Source organism: Euwallacea fornicatus, chromosome 8, assembly GCF_040115645.1.
Source record: "Euwallacea fornicatus isolate EFF26 chromosome 8, ASM4011564v1, whole genome shotgun sequence".
NCBI lineage: Eukaryota > Metazoa > Arthropoda > Insecta > Coleoptera > Curculionidae > Euwallacea > Euwallacea fornicatus.
The window spans coordinates 1,992,805-2,011,048 of record NC_089548.1 but is presented as its reverse complement, the minus strand read 5'-3'; the positions used below and the strand labels follow the sequence as shown (position 1 = coordinate 2,011,048).

Genomic DNA, 18,244 nt, shown 5'->3' with positions numbered 1-18,244 from the left:
ATTTTATTTTTCACATTTTTAGTGCATAAAGTGCGAAAGGCAATGTTGAGTGAAACTAGAAAATTTGAAAAATCCCAAGAAAAAATCCTGTATATAGGAAAATATGGCAATGCTGCCTTAAAAAATTTCCACCTAATTGAGCGCGTGCGCCTTTCCGTGTTCATGGGCGTTTGAAAATGTCAAAAATCAAAAGGAGGTGCAAAAGGGATCTGTCTAGCGAGTGTCGGTGTTGTTCAGACGCATTTTTATCATTTCAAACTGAGATTTACTTAAATTCTGTTAATTGTACATAAAGTTTATACTGATTTCTACTGTTTCCATCGAATAACCCGGTCCAAACGTAATTTAGCGACGTTAATGGGGCGTAGCTAATCGTCGCCTCAGTGACATTGTGTGTTATTAACTTTTTCGGTTGTGCCGCCCTATAATTGCTTAACGGGGCCTTGTGGGTGATTCACATTGAACGGATACAGCTCAGACCCAAACCGAACGGTAAGATCAGTTTTCCAAGATTCTAGAACTTTCTGAAACATTTCCCTTTTTTGAATTAATTTATTCGTATATCTTGCATGTTTATTGATAACCGCTACTTATGTTTTCTGTGGATGGCATTAATTGACGTCAGGGTGTGTCGATCGAGTATTCATGATTATTTATACTCCCTCTGAGTTCCATTTATTTGATTCCAGATAAAAATTGTTTGATATTTATGTAATATTTATAATATATAATTTTTGGTCACTGTTTTAATGCATGGTCCAAATGTTATTACTTTGATTATGGGCGATGGATGTTCTATTGAAAATTTATCAAAAAGGGTATCACTGATTGAATCACCAACCCTCAGTTTTCTTCAAATCACCAGTCTTCACTCTCCTTTAGTTAATAAGGTTTCCTGCCATGGTAGGTGATGTGTTTTTTTTCTGTTTCCTAGATTCAGAATAATTTATCAAAGTTTAAAATTTGGGTGTGTTATTTTATGGTTTTGTTTATTAGCATCAAATAACAGTTATCAATACTGAATGTTGTTTTTTGGGTTAACACATGCTTTAACACTCGCTGGACAGCCAATCTTGATTTTGTGTTTTCTCAAATTTGTTTTTAATAATATAATGAGAGTATCCACCTACCTATTTTGTCTAAGTCTTTTTCCATGCATTTGCAGATTTGTAGGGTACATAACACAAAGGTTTGTAATTCAAGTTGTGGCTTCACCCTAGTTACATATACTGTGTACCTTCAGTCTATTTAAAAAAAAAATTGGAAACATATAACATTTATTTTTGTTTTTTCCACTCATTTTTCTAACTTTACAAGGACATGTTACTTTCTCTTATGTTCACAATTATTTTGAAGTCAATCAAGACAGACATGGGACAACTGAAGGTCAAATTATTAAAATCGTGAAAAATATTTACTAGAAGAACATCCATTTAATAGGAACTATATGTTCTCTACTTCAGTTTACCAGCCCACTTCCCTCTACCTCAGAAAGTCAGTAGCCTAAATAGTACTCAAAAATTTACTTAGTTACTGAAGAGCTTTTTTTTAGAGAATAAAACCAATAAATCATTGATCCATCCGTCTTCTGCCCATATGACGCCCCCTCGCTCCCATCGCCCAGCTTGATGAATAGTGCTGCCTCAGGTACTGCACTTAATATGCGTGTAAATGTAAATGAGGCGTTGCAAAAATGAAAAGTTGTACCTTTATGTATCTCCTATCTGGTCGTCGTGTCACCCATACCTACACCATAAAGCGGACATCGACCGAATCGTTAATTCTTAGTACCTAACTAGCTGTAAACTTCTACCGGAGTACTCCTATATTGCAGTTATGTACATAAAATCACCTTCATCGGTCGATTCCATAAGGCCAGTTTGGGCATTTTTGTTTTGTGTAATTAACGCAGCAAACCTAAATTTATTATTTTATCCAGAAGTTCTCTTCTTAAGAACTAAATCATGTATCAAATTTATCATTTTTCAATCAAGACACGAGTAAAGAGCTTTCCCTTGTTATTAGGAGTTTCGAATCCACCCGGAATCCACATTAAGGTAATACTGATAAGTAGAGTCTAAACAATTAATTGTCTGCAAAAACTTGATAATGTATGTTTAATGTTAATATCTGACTGGATAACTGAAGGTTTTCATGCTTGTTTTGATGAAGAATCCTCACGTTAAATACAGTATAAACGCTCCCATTCCAGTTCTTTGTTATCAAGCCCGTATTATAACGGATGACCTCATCTCGTTTCCAATGTAAAAGGTTGTTTATTTATTACACAACATTCAGGTCCTCTCCGTTTCTTTCGCATTAGCGTCTAGAGATAGAATACACTTGTGCTCTAGGGATGAAAATCTTTATAAGCGAAGTCTGTAGATGCACCCAAAAGTGCTTTGTATTATCTGATTATTATTAGTGCAGAGTGTAAGAAGCTCTCGTGTAAATTCATTCACTCTCCATTTCCACTATTACTCTTGATACTGCTGCTATCTTAATATCATTGATCCATATGATTTTTGCTACTGTTTTAATGTAGGCTAAGTAACTCGTGATCGTTAAAAAAAGCCTCGCAGTAGGTGGCCAACCCATTTTGTTTAAAATATACTAAAATTGCGACTTTTTGAGTTTGCTGTGAAACATTCAAATTGTAGTTGATTTTCACATTGAGCGTTCTCTGAAACATATTTGAGTATAGTGTATTTGCTTCTTTTTCACTCGCACTGTTTTAGAAAAGGACGAAAATAAAAAGAGGACATGGCAAGATGTGGTGAGATTCAATTATTTTTTTCTTATGACATGAGTTTCAAAATGACCGCAAAGAACATTTTTTTTGCGGTATTTGTTTGATTTTTTTAGATGTTTTTTACAAGTGCAGTTTCAGTGCGTTTGAGACTAAAATGCGTGAAAATAGTGTGCAACATGTGTTTTGACCTTTAGGGAGTTGTGCCCTCTTTCAAGTTGGGCAAAGATCCCAAGAAACCTTTGGCAAATGTCAGTCACTGTTTACACCACGTTAGAATGTGATTTATAACGTGTTTCAGGAACTTTCGTCGTCGAAATTCCTCAGAAAAATAGCCTTATTAAATGTAATACCTACATAAAGGCATTACACGTTAATTCTTCTCAAACTATTTTACTTAATTTACAAAGAATAACCTTCAAAAGGGAGATATAGCAGTTCGTGTTTTATGACCCAACAAGACTTTTTAGTAGCCCAAAGGTCATCAAGAAAAAGATGTGATAAACTCTTATCTTGCAAGTAACCTTGTGAGAGATTTGTGAAATATTTATTGGTAAATTTCAATATTTGATTATGTTTTTAATAATTCAAAATTAAGATTTGCAGTTGAATCATCTACTGGGTGTATTCTTAAAAAAATTCGAGTAAAGCCATGAGTTTGCTGAAGTTTTTCGGCGTTGTTAAACTGCAGTTTACGTGCGTTTAAGACTAAAATGTGTAAAACAGTGCGTAAAATATTTTGCGCATCTTTTAAGAGGTGTCCCTAGTATCAAGTGATTGAAAATCATGAGGAACTTCTTCACAACATCATTTTACAACGCGATATATCAAAGTTTTCACAAGCTTTAGCTTTCAAATTTGTTTAAAAGAAAATAGCATCTGTGCCTCCAAACCTTAATTACTCACTTACTTTTCTTAAACTATTTTACATATCCGGTAAAAAACAACTAAAAGAAACTTACAACTTGTTACAGGCTATTAAATATTTAAATTGTGTTTTTGTCCATGTAGATATTCCTTGTAAGAACCACTTGCTTTACATTGAGTGTTCCGGTTTAATGTCATGTAATAAAAAGTAAATTACAAATTTGGTTTTTTAGTATATGTAGATAATTCTTACGCAAAGATTTTTACGTCGCTTTTTCCCTTATATGAAAAACTCTTCATGTGGTGCGCCTTCAGGACAAAATCAAAGGTGCAGTCAGATTTGTTCGCCAAGGTGTGCTATCTTGTCTTGCAAGGTTAAGTATATTTTGAAATCTTATCTAATTTTCTTATCGGCATTACTTGTCGGATAATGATTGTTTCACAGGGTCTAATGGTACATGTATTTGCTTTGATGATAAAGATATCAATGACGTGAGCAAATATCAGTACTGTTCAGGATACACGAGAACCGTAAAACTGCTATTTTTCCTGCTAATGATGTTTACAGAAAACTTGATAAATAACAAACTTGAAAGAAACAACCTTTTTTTGGAGGTGATACTAACATTACTTGCTTAAGCAGTAGTTTGTCTCTAACCCACACTCAACCTGCGCAGCCTATTTACTGTCATAGGTCGTCTTTCTAGGTTTGGACGACAGAGGACCACGGATGCCACTGCAAACCTAATAGCGTATTCTAAGACTCTGTTGAATCTTCATCTTCCATCTTATTCGAAATGTCAGCCAGTAATTTAAAAATGCTCAGCGAAGAAAGTCTGACCAGGCAACCCGATGAGGTGTTTGATATTATTTGTAAGCTAGGCGAGGGCGCCTATGGTAGTGTATACAAAGCATTACATAAAGAGTCTGATAGTGTAGTTGCAATTAAACAAGTCCCTTTAGACACAGACTTGCATGAGATCATCAAAGAGATTTCAATAATGCAGCAGTGTGATAGTCCTTATGTCGTCAGGTATTACGGTAGTTATTTCAAGAACACAGATCTGTGGATTATAATGGAATATTGTGGAGCGGGAAGTGTCTCTGACATTATCCGTTTGAGAAAGAAGACTCTGACTGAATGCGAAATTGCTACTATTTTATCTGATGCGCTTAAAGGTCTAGAATATCTACATGCCAATAGGAAGATCCATCGAGATATTAAAGCTGGAAATATTTTGTTGAACACTGATGGTCACGCTAAACTAGCCGACTTTGGAGTGGCTGGTCAGCTAACAGAAACCATTTCAAAAAGGAACACAGTTATTGGATCTCCGTTTTGGATGGCTCCAGAGATTATTTTGGAAATTGGTTATGACTGTGTGGCTGACATTTGGAGTATCGGCATCACAGCCCTCGAAATGGCCGAAGGAAAGCCGCCTTATGCAGATATTCATCCGATGAGGGCTGTGTTCATGATCCCTACCAAACCACCCCCATCGTTTCGCGATCCAGATTGTTGGAGTGCCGAGTTCATTGACTTCGTCAGTGTGTGCCTCGTGAAGAATCCTTGTGATAGGGCTTCAGCCACTGACCTTATTCAACACGTGTTTTTGCAGAAGTCTGGTGGAGCCCTGGCTTTAACTCAAATGATTGCTGAGGCATGCGAAATCAGAAAAAATCAGAATTATAGTCGAGTAATCTTGCACGGCCAAAATAAGCCAGCAACACCTGAGACGGACTCTGAAGCCACTCTTGTGCCCAATAAGAATAACAGTCAAAGTGCCACTATGGTAACAATTCAGTCTGATCTAGGCACGATGGTGGTTATCAATAGTGATGATGAAGATGGGGAGAAAACCATGAAATCCGAGGAAACCAAGAAATACAAGCCATGGTTTTTGGAGCACTTTAACCAAGCTGAGTCGGAACACGAAGCTCGGAAAGGTGCTGTTGCAAGCACTAGCGGGCTTGCATTGGCTGCTGGAGGAAATATAGTTTCACAGAAATCCCAAGACAGCGAACCTTTGGATGTGAAGCTGCAAAGAATTAAACCTGTAAACACGGATTTTAGCTTCTTAAAGAATTTAAGCTATGAGGAACTGAAGGAGAGATTTGACTTACTGGATGCTGCAATGGAGAAAGAGATCGAGGAGTTGCAGACCCATTATATATTGAAAAAGCAGCCGGTGGAGAATGTGATTCACAATAAGAGAGAGAGGAATAGGAATTTTTGAATTACGTGTGTTGTTAATTTGTTAATTACATTATGGAAGATGACTTTGTGACGTTAGTTGGTTTGGTTGGAGTTTTTGATATGTATTATTAATAAATTCTTTTTGGAAATTGTGAGTTGTATTTATTTTATGACGAATGGGAAATCAAAGTAGGGGCGCCGTGTTTGCATGGTGGCGTATTATTTATAATATACAGGAGAGCTTAATGTCTGAAAATTATGTGGGTGACAAATAGAGGAAGAATGGTTACAGATGGAAAAAATTTTAAATGCAAAGATATTTTTATGCGCCATTTTATAACTAGAGAATATTTTTAAAAACTACAGGATTTTGGGGGGTCTAGACGCGAAAATAAATGTAAATAATTTTAATTTATACATATATAATAATTAAAATTGTTTAATTTAAACACCAATTTCAAATAATTTTTCAATTAAAACGATAAAAATACCTTGCGTGCACCCATTGGTAAACTCTCCTTTTTCATATTTAGGATGTCCCAGAATCGATAGTTTTACGGCCCATCTCAGTTATTATTGAAGTCAGAGACGTACGGTTTTCTGATTCTTGTGCTCAATTTTTACGAAACGACAGTCAAGAGTGACAGAAAAGACGTCGCCATCTTGGTTTCGTAGATGCGGGGTGTTAAAAAACAGTGGTGTTGGAAACCACTTTCGGTATTTAATCGCTTCAACAAAATATCATGAAGGAAAAATGGGCTCTGATAGAGTGTATGCAATGAAATGCGGTCGTGTAATTCGTTTTTGTTGCACTTTACCATTTAGCCTCAGAGAACAGTAATTATGATTTTTTAATTCGGTAATCCTATATATTATTGCAACATATTTTGAGCCGCTTCGACAGTAGCATTCAAATTAGCGAATATTTGTTTTTAGGAAATAAAAATGAAACGTATATGGTTAAAACCATTCAACTTGAAATTCCCTGTATATGAATATCCGATTGCTTCGAATTCTTTAGATACTTAAAGATAAGTGTGGTACACATACTCCAATTTCAAAACTTTTCTAATAATAAGATTATCGCCGATAACGTTACCGTAATGTAATTTAATTGCAAATTAATTATTTACGAAATTACCTAATAGGGTTTTTTAAAAATTATTATGTAATCAGAGAGAGAGAGAGAGAGAAATTGCTTGCCAAATATGGAAACGCATCCGTGATCCTCCCGCCTCTTTGAATCATTATACATGTCTGTTTCAGAAGGGCGACAAGAGAGAATTTTATGATCACATGAGGATTTGATGTGTCGACCTACAAAAGAAATTGCGATTCTAATAGTCGGAAATGAAAGCGAAAATCACGATCTCTGAACTATGATTTCACAAGGGTCGAATGGAAGCTCCTCGCATGACTTCTCCTGCCATAATTTAAATCCTCAATCCATAACCCAACTGACCTAGTATGTCATGTGTCATGTCATAATCAAATTATTTTCTCTGCCATAACCCTCAATTTCACCTCATGACCCCGATGACCTTTTATACCGTGTGTCGTTTCATAATCCATAAAATCTTTCGTGTCATAAACAGAATGAGTTCTCATGCCATTAGCGGAATTATGCCATAACCCTAATTCTCATGTCATGACTAGAAAAATTTCTCATTCTATGTCCAGTAATCTTTTTAAGAAAATAACCAAATGGTTGCAGAAAAATAAGCCCGACGAACGTCTCAGTTCCTAAATTGGCTCCCACATACTTATACAGTATTTGCACGATTACTTTTAAAATTTAAACAAATTATGAGACGTTTTCTATTAATAGACATTCCGCAAGTTGTAAGTGTATTGTGGTCTTGTAAATAAATAATTGACCTTGTTGCATCGCAAAAATTAAATCGTCGAAACGGAATTTATCGTGCGATACTCTTGTGAAAGGGAGATGAGTAGTCTCAGATCTACAATTTTGGGCCGCTTCATGTCTACAATAGGCACAACCAAAAACCAGTTCTCTGAGGAGTTTTTTTTTTTTTTTTTTTTTTTTGTAGGAGAGATAGCATAGTTGTTAGATATTTCTCATTATCGATTTATTTTGATGCTGGAAAAATAATATCGTAACAAAAGCATGAGACGTTCAGAATGGAGGTCATTGACATTTAAATGTATATTCAGTCTTTAGTTTTATTTCATTCTTATAGCCGCTTTGTTGCTGCAACGCCTTTGGAAATGATCGGGCTTTGATGAAGTCATTTCGTGCCAGAGCTTTATTCAGTGCTCCAAGACATACTAACATGTTTAGGATTTCATTAAACCTTACTTTTTAATTACTCCATTGCTTGTTATTTAATCCATCCCGTTTGAATGGAAATTGAACAAAGACAGCAGGCACGTTTTCAAGCTAAGGAGTCTCCCAGAGCCTTGGCTCTCGTCATGGTTGATCTATTTTGAAATTCCATGTTTGGGCGTAGCAGAAAAAATAATGGGTTTTTGTTCATAACTGTAACGTTCTTAGACATGTGAGAAAGGGGGTTCAGAAAGCTCTAATTACTGGCCTTTGGGTAATTCTCTTTTGAACGCTATCTGTTCGTATATACAGGGTATCCACGCGAAAAGTCCCACCCCCTCTCTAACTTTTCAATATATTGAAATAGACAATTTTTCTTTAACAAAAATTGCTCGACAGTTCGTGTAGTTTTTCGAGATTGTCAGCAGTTTCATACAGGGTGTTTAATAAACGTGTGTTAACCCAATATTGCATTTTTTGAACAATTGAATATTGCTTTTTTTTACATGTTTAAATTCTGCGTTTTATTGCGAATTCAACGATATATATAGATCGTACTTCAAATCTTATAATAATTATTTTTATTATTATGATGAAAAAAGGAGTGTCAGATATGATAAAATGCCTATAAAATTTGAAAAAATATATATCGTTTACTTGTTGAATATAGTGGAAGGGACTTTGTACAATACCTGTAAAATAGTGACAAAAATAAAGAGATCAATTTATTTTAACTTACTTTCATTGCATTCAATTTAATTTAGTTTTAATTTTAATTATTAACATTAATTATACTCCTATTAGGCTGAAAAGTAAATATTAGGTTTAGAAAATAAGGAAAACAAAAAATACCTTTCAAGAAATTTTCTTCTTCAATATATACCACTTTTCATAAAAATAACAAAACAAATAACTATTACCGATCACATTAGCTATATTGTTTTTGAAAGTTAATTAAGATATATTTGTGGAACATTGCCATTGAACTATGTTGCACGGCGGTAAATTTTTGTAAATATGTAAAAAATTATAAGATTATGGTATATATATATATATATGTCTATATCGTTGAATTTGTAATAAAACGCAAAATTTAAATATGTGAAAAAAGTCATGCTTAATTGTAAAAAAATGCAATATTGAGTTGGCAAGCTTTTATAAAACTACCGTCTATCTTGAAAAACTACATGAACTTTCAAGTACTTTGCGTAAGAATTTTCTTCTCTTATTTCAATATATTAAAAAGTAAGGAGGGGAAGTACTTTTTGCGTGGGAATACTGTATAGTTGCTCACAAAATGGACTCTACATAGGGCAAAAATAAATAAAATGACCAGAAGCCAATAATTTTACGCTTTTTTGTTTTACAGATGGTAATATATTTATTGCAAATATAAGTACAGATATATGTTACGAAAGAAAACTTCTAAAAATATTTCCAATTCGATAAAAATTAAATAACAAACAATAGGGGAAAAATGTAGGCACAAAATTAAGCGTACAAACATAAATGTGTATATCATTTAATCATTTATTTCGAGGAATTTAAAGAGAATAATTATCATCTAGAATTCAATACTTAGTGACCCCCTATTACGGCCTTCAGGCGACGCAGCCTGGAATCTACCAATTTTCCAGTCACGTCCGAAGAAACGTTTTCCCATACGTTAAAAACTACTTTTTTAAATTATTCTAAATGGCTGCAGTTGCTGCAATTTTGCACTTCATTTTTTTTTTAATTTGTCACAAATTCTCAATTGGGTTGAGATCTGGCGATTGAGGTGGAGAATTTAATAATTTTCGTGCATTATTTATTAATCAAAGCTTCACAATGCCAGTGGTGTGCTTCGGATCATTGTCCTGTTGGAAATAAAACACTCTCGGCATATTCAACTTCCATGCTGATGGTCGCAAATTGGTTTTTTAAAATATCACGGAAAACATTTTTATCCATTCTTCCATTAATTTGGTGTAAGTTACCGGTACCACTCGCTCCCAGAGCACTCCATAACGTTAATGATCCACCTCATTGTTTTATTGTTTTCTTTATATTTCTGTCCTGCAGTTGTGTATTTGGTTTCCTCCATACAATTTGTCTTCCATACGATCTATATAAGTTTATTTCCGTTTCGTCTGTGAAAATGGCAATATTCCAAAAATCGACAGGCTTTTCTACATACTTTCTTGCAAAATCGAGGGGTTTCTTTGTATAAATATCATTTTATAATATTACATATATTATAAAATTGTATTTTGATATAAAGGTTTTTTCCTTGTTATTCTGCCATTAAACCTCTTTTTCTGAGAACTCTTCTTACTGTTTCAGTTGACACAGGTTTGCCGATTCTCTGGGATACTTCATTTGTTAAGTTAGGGACCCTTTTCTTCGGATTAATCTTTGGCTCTTGTACAATAAATCATTCATCCTTTTCAGAGAGAGTCTATTTCGTCCTCTTTCAGGCTTGTCTCGTACCAATCCTCGATAACGATATTTGTTTACTATCCATTGTACTATCGAACGTGTCCTTTTTGTTAAATTACCAATTTCTTGGTTAGTTTTTCCGGGACAATAAAGCTTTATTATTAATTGGCGCGTCGCCATGTCGCTTTGCGCTCTTTCATTCGCCATCACTAATACATTCATGAAATAAATGAGACCGTTAAATGATTTTCGAATCAACTTATCAATACAAAGGAATTTGCAAAAAAACAAAATGTTTTGATAAATAATTACAGCCAAAATGAAAATAAATATGATGCCGTTTATATGGTTAATTTTGTTCCTACATTTTTCGCTCATTGTTATTTATTTTTATTGAATTGGAAATATTTTTGTAACTTTTTTTTGCAACATATATTTCATTCTTATATTTACAATGAATATATTACTGTGTGCAAAACAAAAAAGCATAGAAGTATTAGCTTGTGACCATTTTATAAATTTTTACCCTATGTACGATCGATTTTGTGAGGAGCTGTATATTCCCATGGTCGGTGTTTGAATATATCACAATCTGAACAAAGAGCAATTATTTCTGGGAAAAGACCTGAGGATTTCGAGGCTCTGTTCTCGTCTTCTGACCTCTTTTCCCCGGGATGAATGAGAACTGTGAATTTTGCAAAATGAGCTTTTGAAGATTAAGCTTCCCAAACAACGGTCGTGCATACAGCATTGAAAGAAACCCGTGACGTATTTTCTTATTGTTTCTAATTTGTTTTGCCGGTCTCAGTCGATCTTCAACAACAGATAAATCGTACGTTCGCATTTCATGCTTTCGTCATTGATATTTCAATGAGTTAAATTATATTGGTGCTTATTTTTGCTCATTGATGGGGCAGTTTATTAAATTAATAACACAGTCACTTGCAAGTAGTACTCATAACTTAATGTGTAAAACATGTTTTAACCGAGAGTTTTAAACAAAGTAACCCTGATATAGTCAATATAAGATAATAAAAACAAACATTTACTATATCGCACGATTGGTACCGTACCGATTTGAATTTCAAATAGAAAATTACCATTAAGCAGCGATCTGCCATGATCTTCCACAATTAAGAGTCGGTTTTAGTTCGGTTTTGCGAATACCAATTGGTCAATTGCATGTTGTAAAGCTAATTGCTATCGTTTACAAGGAGGGAACTTCTTTATTTATACGCCGAGGCTCGTTTTATAGCAGTCTCGTTAACTGATGAGGCATCGAGTGCGTTATATCCACTAAAATGTGTCGATTTTAGCTGCCTAAAACCGTTAAAATAAGTTAAACTAATTACTGTAAGGTGCGAAACTGCTAACATACATTCGTAAAATACAGGGTGTCCCATTTAAAGCTGTGATTGAAGATTGCTCAAAAACGGTACGTTGTATGAAAAATTTCCAAATAAAAGTTGTCGGGTAAAGAGGGGGACATGTCATGAAGATGGCGACTTTTAGCCAAAACGTCGTTTTAAGGTTATTTCAAGGGCAACTTTTTTTTCAAACGGCAACACCGTATTTTCTTTACAGGTCGTTGTAGATATTCCAAAAATTAATATCTTTTATTTGAACTTTTTTTTTTTAATTAGACGTTTTGCTACAGAGTCATCCTTGATTTTTGTGTAATTTTTGAGTTAGTTGAAATTATTGCATTTTTTTTGGAAAAAAAATTTGCAACGCATATTCTGTTTAAAATGCATAACAATCCTTTTATCTAAATAAAAAATAAATTTATAAAAAATATATTTTTTTTAATTTCCACTTGGTAAAGCCTATCTTATAACACGGTTTACAGAAAATTGATATTTGTTTTTCCACAAATTTAATTGTTTTATGTGAAATTATTCAAAAATTGTTATTTTTATTTCAAAATTCAATAATTGGAATGGATCGTTACACTTCAGATGAAAAATTAGAAATGGTTTTTATTCATGGAGGCTGAAAGAAACGTTAATCGGGCAGTAGAACTTTTTGCCAAAAGATTTCCAGATGAAACAGTTTTCTTTTGGACGACTTTCAAGAGTGCCATTAAAAATTTCAAAAAAAACGAAAACGTTGGAAACAAAAAAACACGCAATCGCTCCAGAAGTGCAACACATAAAGACAATCAAATGGCAGTTCTTGCAGTTGTTGCCTTCCATCCCCAAGTAAGCTGTCGTCAAATTGCTGCTAACTCAGGAATATCAAAGACAAGTGCCAAAAATTTTTTAAGGTGAATAAATACCATCTTTACCACGTCTTTTTACATCAAGAATTCCATGGTATTGATTTTGAAAATCGAGTTAATTTTTTCAATTGGACAAGGCAGCAGCAATTCAGTCAAAACGCAAATTTATTCTCTAACATTTTGTTTTCGAACGAATCGACATTCCCAAACCATGGTGCAGTGAAACGCCATTATCTGTATTTTTGGAGTGCTTTAAACCCACACTGGCTTAGAGAAGTTGAACATCAAAGACCATGGTCAGTGAATGTATAGTGCGGTATTAATGGGAAATACTTAAATCGACCTTTCTTCGTTAAAGGAAACTTTAATGGAAAAATATACCGCAATTTCTTGCGTAACAACCTTCCGGAATTATTAAAAAAACGTTGATCTTGCGATTAGACAGGTGTTGTGGTATCAGCATGACGGCCTGTCCATCTCATTTTTCTAGAATGTCTTGTGAGGTTCTGGATAAAATGCATCTAGATCGATGGATTGGACGGGGAGGTCTAGTGACCTGGCCTGCTAGATCGCCTGATCTGACCTCAATAGATTTTTTCCTCTGGTGTTTTTTAAAGGGCAAAGTTTATGCAGAAGTACCAACAACTGCAAACGACATGAGAAGGAGAATTGAGTATTGCGTGTCAACTGAAAAACGAGGAAATGTCGCGCAAAGTAAACAATTCTTTTGAACATTTGCTTCCATAAGTTTCTCAAATCAGGATTTTAAATTAATTTGCCAAATTAAAAAATATATATATTTTGCTTTTCATAGAAATATATTTGTTTGCTTAGATAGGATTGTCATGAATTATAAACAGAATATGCATTGCAAAACTGACCTGAACTAATTAAAAAATGGGACAAAAATCAAGGATGACTCTGTGGCAAAACGTCTAATAAAAAAAATTGTTCAAGTAAAAGATATTCATTTTTTAAAGATCTACAAGGATCTGTAAAAAAGATACGGTGTTGCCATTCGAAACAAAAATGCCCCTGAAATGACCTTAAAATTACGTTTTGGCGAAAAGTCACTATCTTCAAGACATGTCCACCTCTCTACCCGACAACTTTTATTTGAAACTTTTCCATACAACAAACCGTTTTTGAGTAATCTTCAATCACAGCTTTAAACGGCACACCCTGTATATATCTGGGTCTACGAAGGAATAAACTAGAAATGGTTGTTGTTTGATGTTGGTGTGTGATTGATGGACATTGGGGGTTGTTAAACTTTTTTTTAAACGGTACAAGCTTGTGTCTGCCCTCCCAACATTGTTCGCTATTCCCCTCATAGTAATTAATATCTAATATCCGCAAAATTATATCATACTGGTATAAATACCGATATAGCATGTCTGTGGTGTGACTTCCAAATCCCTTGTGGATTAGCAGTTTAATGGGATTCGGTGCTGATAACCTATAAAAGGAGGGGTCAGTACAGCTATATGGTTATGGCCAGCTTCAATTTATCTAATTAACCCAGTTTATGTCATCGCCCTTTTGGATGCCATGATATTAATACATTAGCATTTACAAACGCATGTGTATGTGTTTTTAAAAGGGCGCGGCAACAGGAATGATTAGGAGTGATTTTAGTTGTAGTTATTAAAAGCTTATCTAAAAATACTAAAAAAAATTCTAAATGTGACGCAGTGTTGTTTCTCCTTGTAAAAAGCTTCGATGTAAATGCGAAGCATTTAGATAAAATTATTAGAGTTTTACGTAGAATATTTACGAAGGATGTTGCGAGTGTGTACTTTCATGATCCCTTTAGTTACATAATGCGTGTGTTTGTTTACCATTATCACCAATTTGTGATAACAGACATTGAAAACCGCTTATGCAAGAGGTGTATGTAATTGTGATTTTTTCAGGACTATAAAAAGTTTACGTCTATTTATTTCAGTTTTTTGTGATAATTTTGAAAATAATTTTCAATCATTGCGACAAGTACTATGAAACACTTTTAAATAGTTCTTATTAAAAAATGATCGAATGATGAAAATTGTAGAAATCCGTATGAATTGCCCAGGGAACTCTAAAATTTTCTTAGTAAGGAGACGTTCCTTGTCGTATTTCTACACACGCGTTTCTATTTATTGGCTCCATCAGACGAGCATCAGTACAAAAGAGACACGCATCCCATTACGCGTATACGAAGACATACACACGATGCAAGAGCCGGCAGTGTAATCTCGTAAGAAGTAATTCTTGATAATTCCCAATAATTCTAGTCAATTCTAGGTAATTCCCCAAAATTGCTATAATATTTTCCAATCCCGCCTATTATTTCCTTCCTTGAAACACCCGTTCCCAAGTTCAAGAAATATCGGCATCATAGGAATGTTTAAAGGGACGACTTGGCTTGAGTGAATAAACAACTGAATCTTGATATGTCTGAGTTCAGGAAACTGAGAATTAATTCGGACTTTTAATGATAAATTAGGACACTTCTTTGTCTTCAAGTTCAAGTCCAGGGGCCTCCCCACAATTTGCAGTCTTCACGCTCTTCTATGGATATAAAACCGATAACCGTTGCACCAATGATTCCGTGAAATAACACATTGTTTATATAGACTGGAGATAGTGTCGAAGCATTATGCTCGACCGTTGATTAGTTTCCGAGAGATAATTATTCGTTTTGCATCAAAGGTCAATGGCTTCAAATAATCCACATGTGTGCCTTTAAAAAACCATTACTTCTCAAGATTCTAGGTCAACAATACTGTAAATATAATTTGCCGAGAATATTGACCTGGACGGTCGCATGGTTCCTCACGTAGTTTTATTGGAAATGCGTATTTGTGGGGGTTGAAAACCCCCACACCGACCTGAGCCGTCGACCTCCACCTGTTGGTGCAAAACCCATTTCCGAAGGATCGATAGTCCAGTCGCGTCGAGCCTTGGCGCCTGAAGTCTTGAATAAAATAGAGTTTGAGGGCAGGACAAAGAAAACCTATTTAAATACAGTTCCTAGGAATTAGGTTTGGGGGGATATTCGCTAGAAACGCGTGTGTTAGCTGAGAGTTATAGGGTAACTTTTTTAGCGCAGGCCTGAAATACATCCCATCCATGATGCGAATTCGGCTCACCCCGTACATCTACTTAATAGTAATACAAGACCCAACACTGGTGCCTTTCATATCTAAATAAAACCAGTGCTTCATTTTGGCCCGGTAACCGCACCAACACAATCAACCTTAACAGGGGACCTTCCTTCTTCAAAGTCACGGTATTTTTAATTCGCTCCTGTTTATTGTAAGTGTTGTGTTGCGCTTTAAAAATAACCTCTGGAATTCGTTTTTTTTTTATTTTTTGAATGCTGAAATTCTAACTCCAATAAACTCACATTGCGATTATTACTCGTTTTGCGAATCTCGCAATCAGCCAACCATGCGTTTTGTCGCCCAGCCACGAACAAAGGACATGTCTCTCAGAGCACACATTTTATATAATTTAACACTCACCCAAGCTTGAGAATAATCGAGGTTTAACCATCAAACCAGTGACTAATAGGTTAACAGTAGTGTGTTGTTCTGCGACCTCCGATTGCTTTTGCTCTTTAAGGCACTAGCCCGTATTGAAGCACTGCTTGACTTCGCTTCGCAGCAAAGCGATAACCGTTATAACACGGTTAGAAATTATCTCTGATCTATACGACTCCAAAGACTTTGATCGTTTATGGGTAAATTAATTTGTTTGATCGCCGCCCGGTTTCAGCGTCACCAGGGCGCATATGGTCTGGGCGGCAGGGCGTAGCGAGGCAGCCGGGTCTTCACCACAACCTCCGCCATTAGCGGAATTAGTTCCATCTGGCCACATTCACTCCACCATAAAAATTTCCTCTTTTTCTTTTTCTTTTCCGCGTCACTTCTTCGAAGTTGTTTGTGCAAACCAACGGGAAGAAAAAAAATCTGCATAAGTAAATAATTTTTGCTTATTCATTCGTGAACGTTGTTTCAGATCGGCTAAATCCGAGTCATAATGACAGACACGAGCACGGCGGATGAGCTGCCGCCGCAGACCAATGGCATAGTGGACAATGGTCTACTGGACGATGAAGAAAGGGCCCGAATGCGTCCCGCTGACATCGACGCCGACGTGCGTGAAATGGAACGAAGAAAGAGGGTCGAGCTAATTATGAACAGCAAGTTGTTTCGAGAGGTAATCATGATTTCAATCAACGCAACAACTAGCACATTCCTACACATAAACCATTGCTGTCGGTGGGTGTAGACCTATTCTTGAATTCACAACTTAAAACATCACAGGACACTTTGACCTCATGGTCTATCAGTATAAATTCCAAAATCTTGTACCTGGTTATACCCAACTTATCAAAAACTTGATTTGCCGTGCAAAGCAGATCTTTTCCCGGTATGAACACAGCGAGGGGATTTGGTAAAAGTTGCAAACATTTTAATAATACATTTTTTGCAAGCTCAACGATTTCGCACTAAATGAAGTAATTTATTGAATATTTTAGGAGCTTGAGAGGATCATTGAGACCCAGCTACGAGACGGCTCAGGCACCACTGGTTTACTACAGCAAATCTCGGATATGGTCGGAGTGAACAAGCAGGCAGGAAACGTTTTCAAGAGCTCTAACTGTGTGGTACCAATTAATGATATACGAGGTAAACAAAAATAGGGTTTCATTCCTTTTGGTGAGAATTAATAAAAAGCTCATTGATATAAGATAAATTACGATAAAAAAAACATTCCGACAGGCGCCATATTCCTGCTGGGTTCAGTTTTTAAACTGGTATCATCTCCCAGATGTTACTACCAAAGTTACATTTCGCTGAAACTATGAACTTTTTCACTTCCATAGGATTCATGCAAATAAATCGTAAATCATCTTCTGAGGTTCAAGTTTTTGCGTGGGGCGAAACAATAGGTTTCAACTTAATCAACAGAGAAAGGTATTCGAGTCGAGAACAGACGCGAGAAAGTCCAGGCACTTGATCCCATTAATGCAGTGAGTCACGGTTATGTAATGCTTTAAATAAATAATAACTTAACTCCTGTGCATTATAGCCTATTGAGTACTCAAGTGACTATATCGCACCATGCAAGGTTGTGTAACTGTTCATTCGTATTTCGATTCTTCTTTTTGAGTTAATACCAATGGGTCGAGATTTGGTCTGGATTGCTTTCAAAATGCATATAGAACAGAACATTTCACTATGGAAAAAATGCGACATGGGAAAAAGCGGCAACACTGCGACATAAGTTGAAAAATATAGAAAAAATTAGTCATCTCATCGGTAATATCCATGAAATTCGCCTACAAAGGGATAATATGATTCAAGGCATTTGACCTCGAGAAAATTCGAAAAAATCTTATTCTTGAAGCGAGGTCCCACAATATGACGTGAGTTAGATAAAATATCACCTTTTATATTAACTCGTTTCACTAGTATCGCAACATCCTACTCGTTACAAAACGACGCATTT

General features: G+C 35.4%; 1 protein-coding gene and 1 pseudogene across 3 annotated transcripts in view; both read left to right on the top strand.

Moving 5' to 3' along the window:
• Positions 1-170: 170 nt before the first annotated feature.
• The window catches only part of hts (adducin 1-like protein hts), a 31,045-nt gene continuing 12,971 nt past the window's right edge, over positions 171-18,244 (top strand). For 2 of the 3 annotated variants that reach the window (XM_066285031.1, XM_066285029.1), the window contains exons 1-3: positions 171-492; positions 16,748-16,948; positions 17,271-17,421. In XM_066285031.1, coding sequence (XP_066141128.1) covers positions 16,769-16,948; positions 17,271-17,421 — 331 coding nt within the window. In that variant the 5' untranslated portion in view covers positions 171-492; positions 16,748-16,768. Of the gene's footprint in view, positions 493-15,848; positions 16,017-16,747; positions 16,949-17,270; positions 17,422-18,244 lie in introns of those variants that run through there. The other variant, XM_066285030.1, reaches the window with a different exon arrangement.
• Positions 2,757-5,962, top strand: LOC136340731 (serine/threonine-protein kinase 3 pseudogene; annotated as a pseudogene).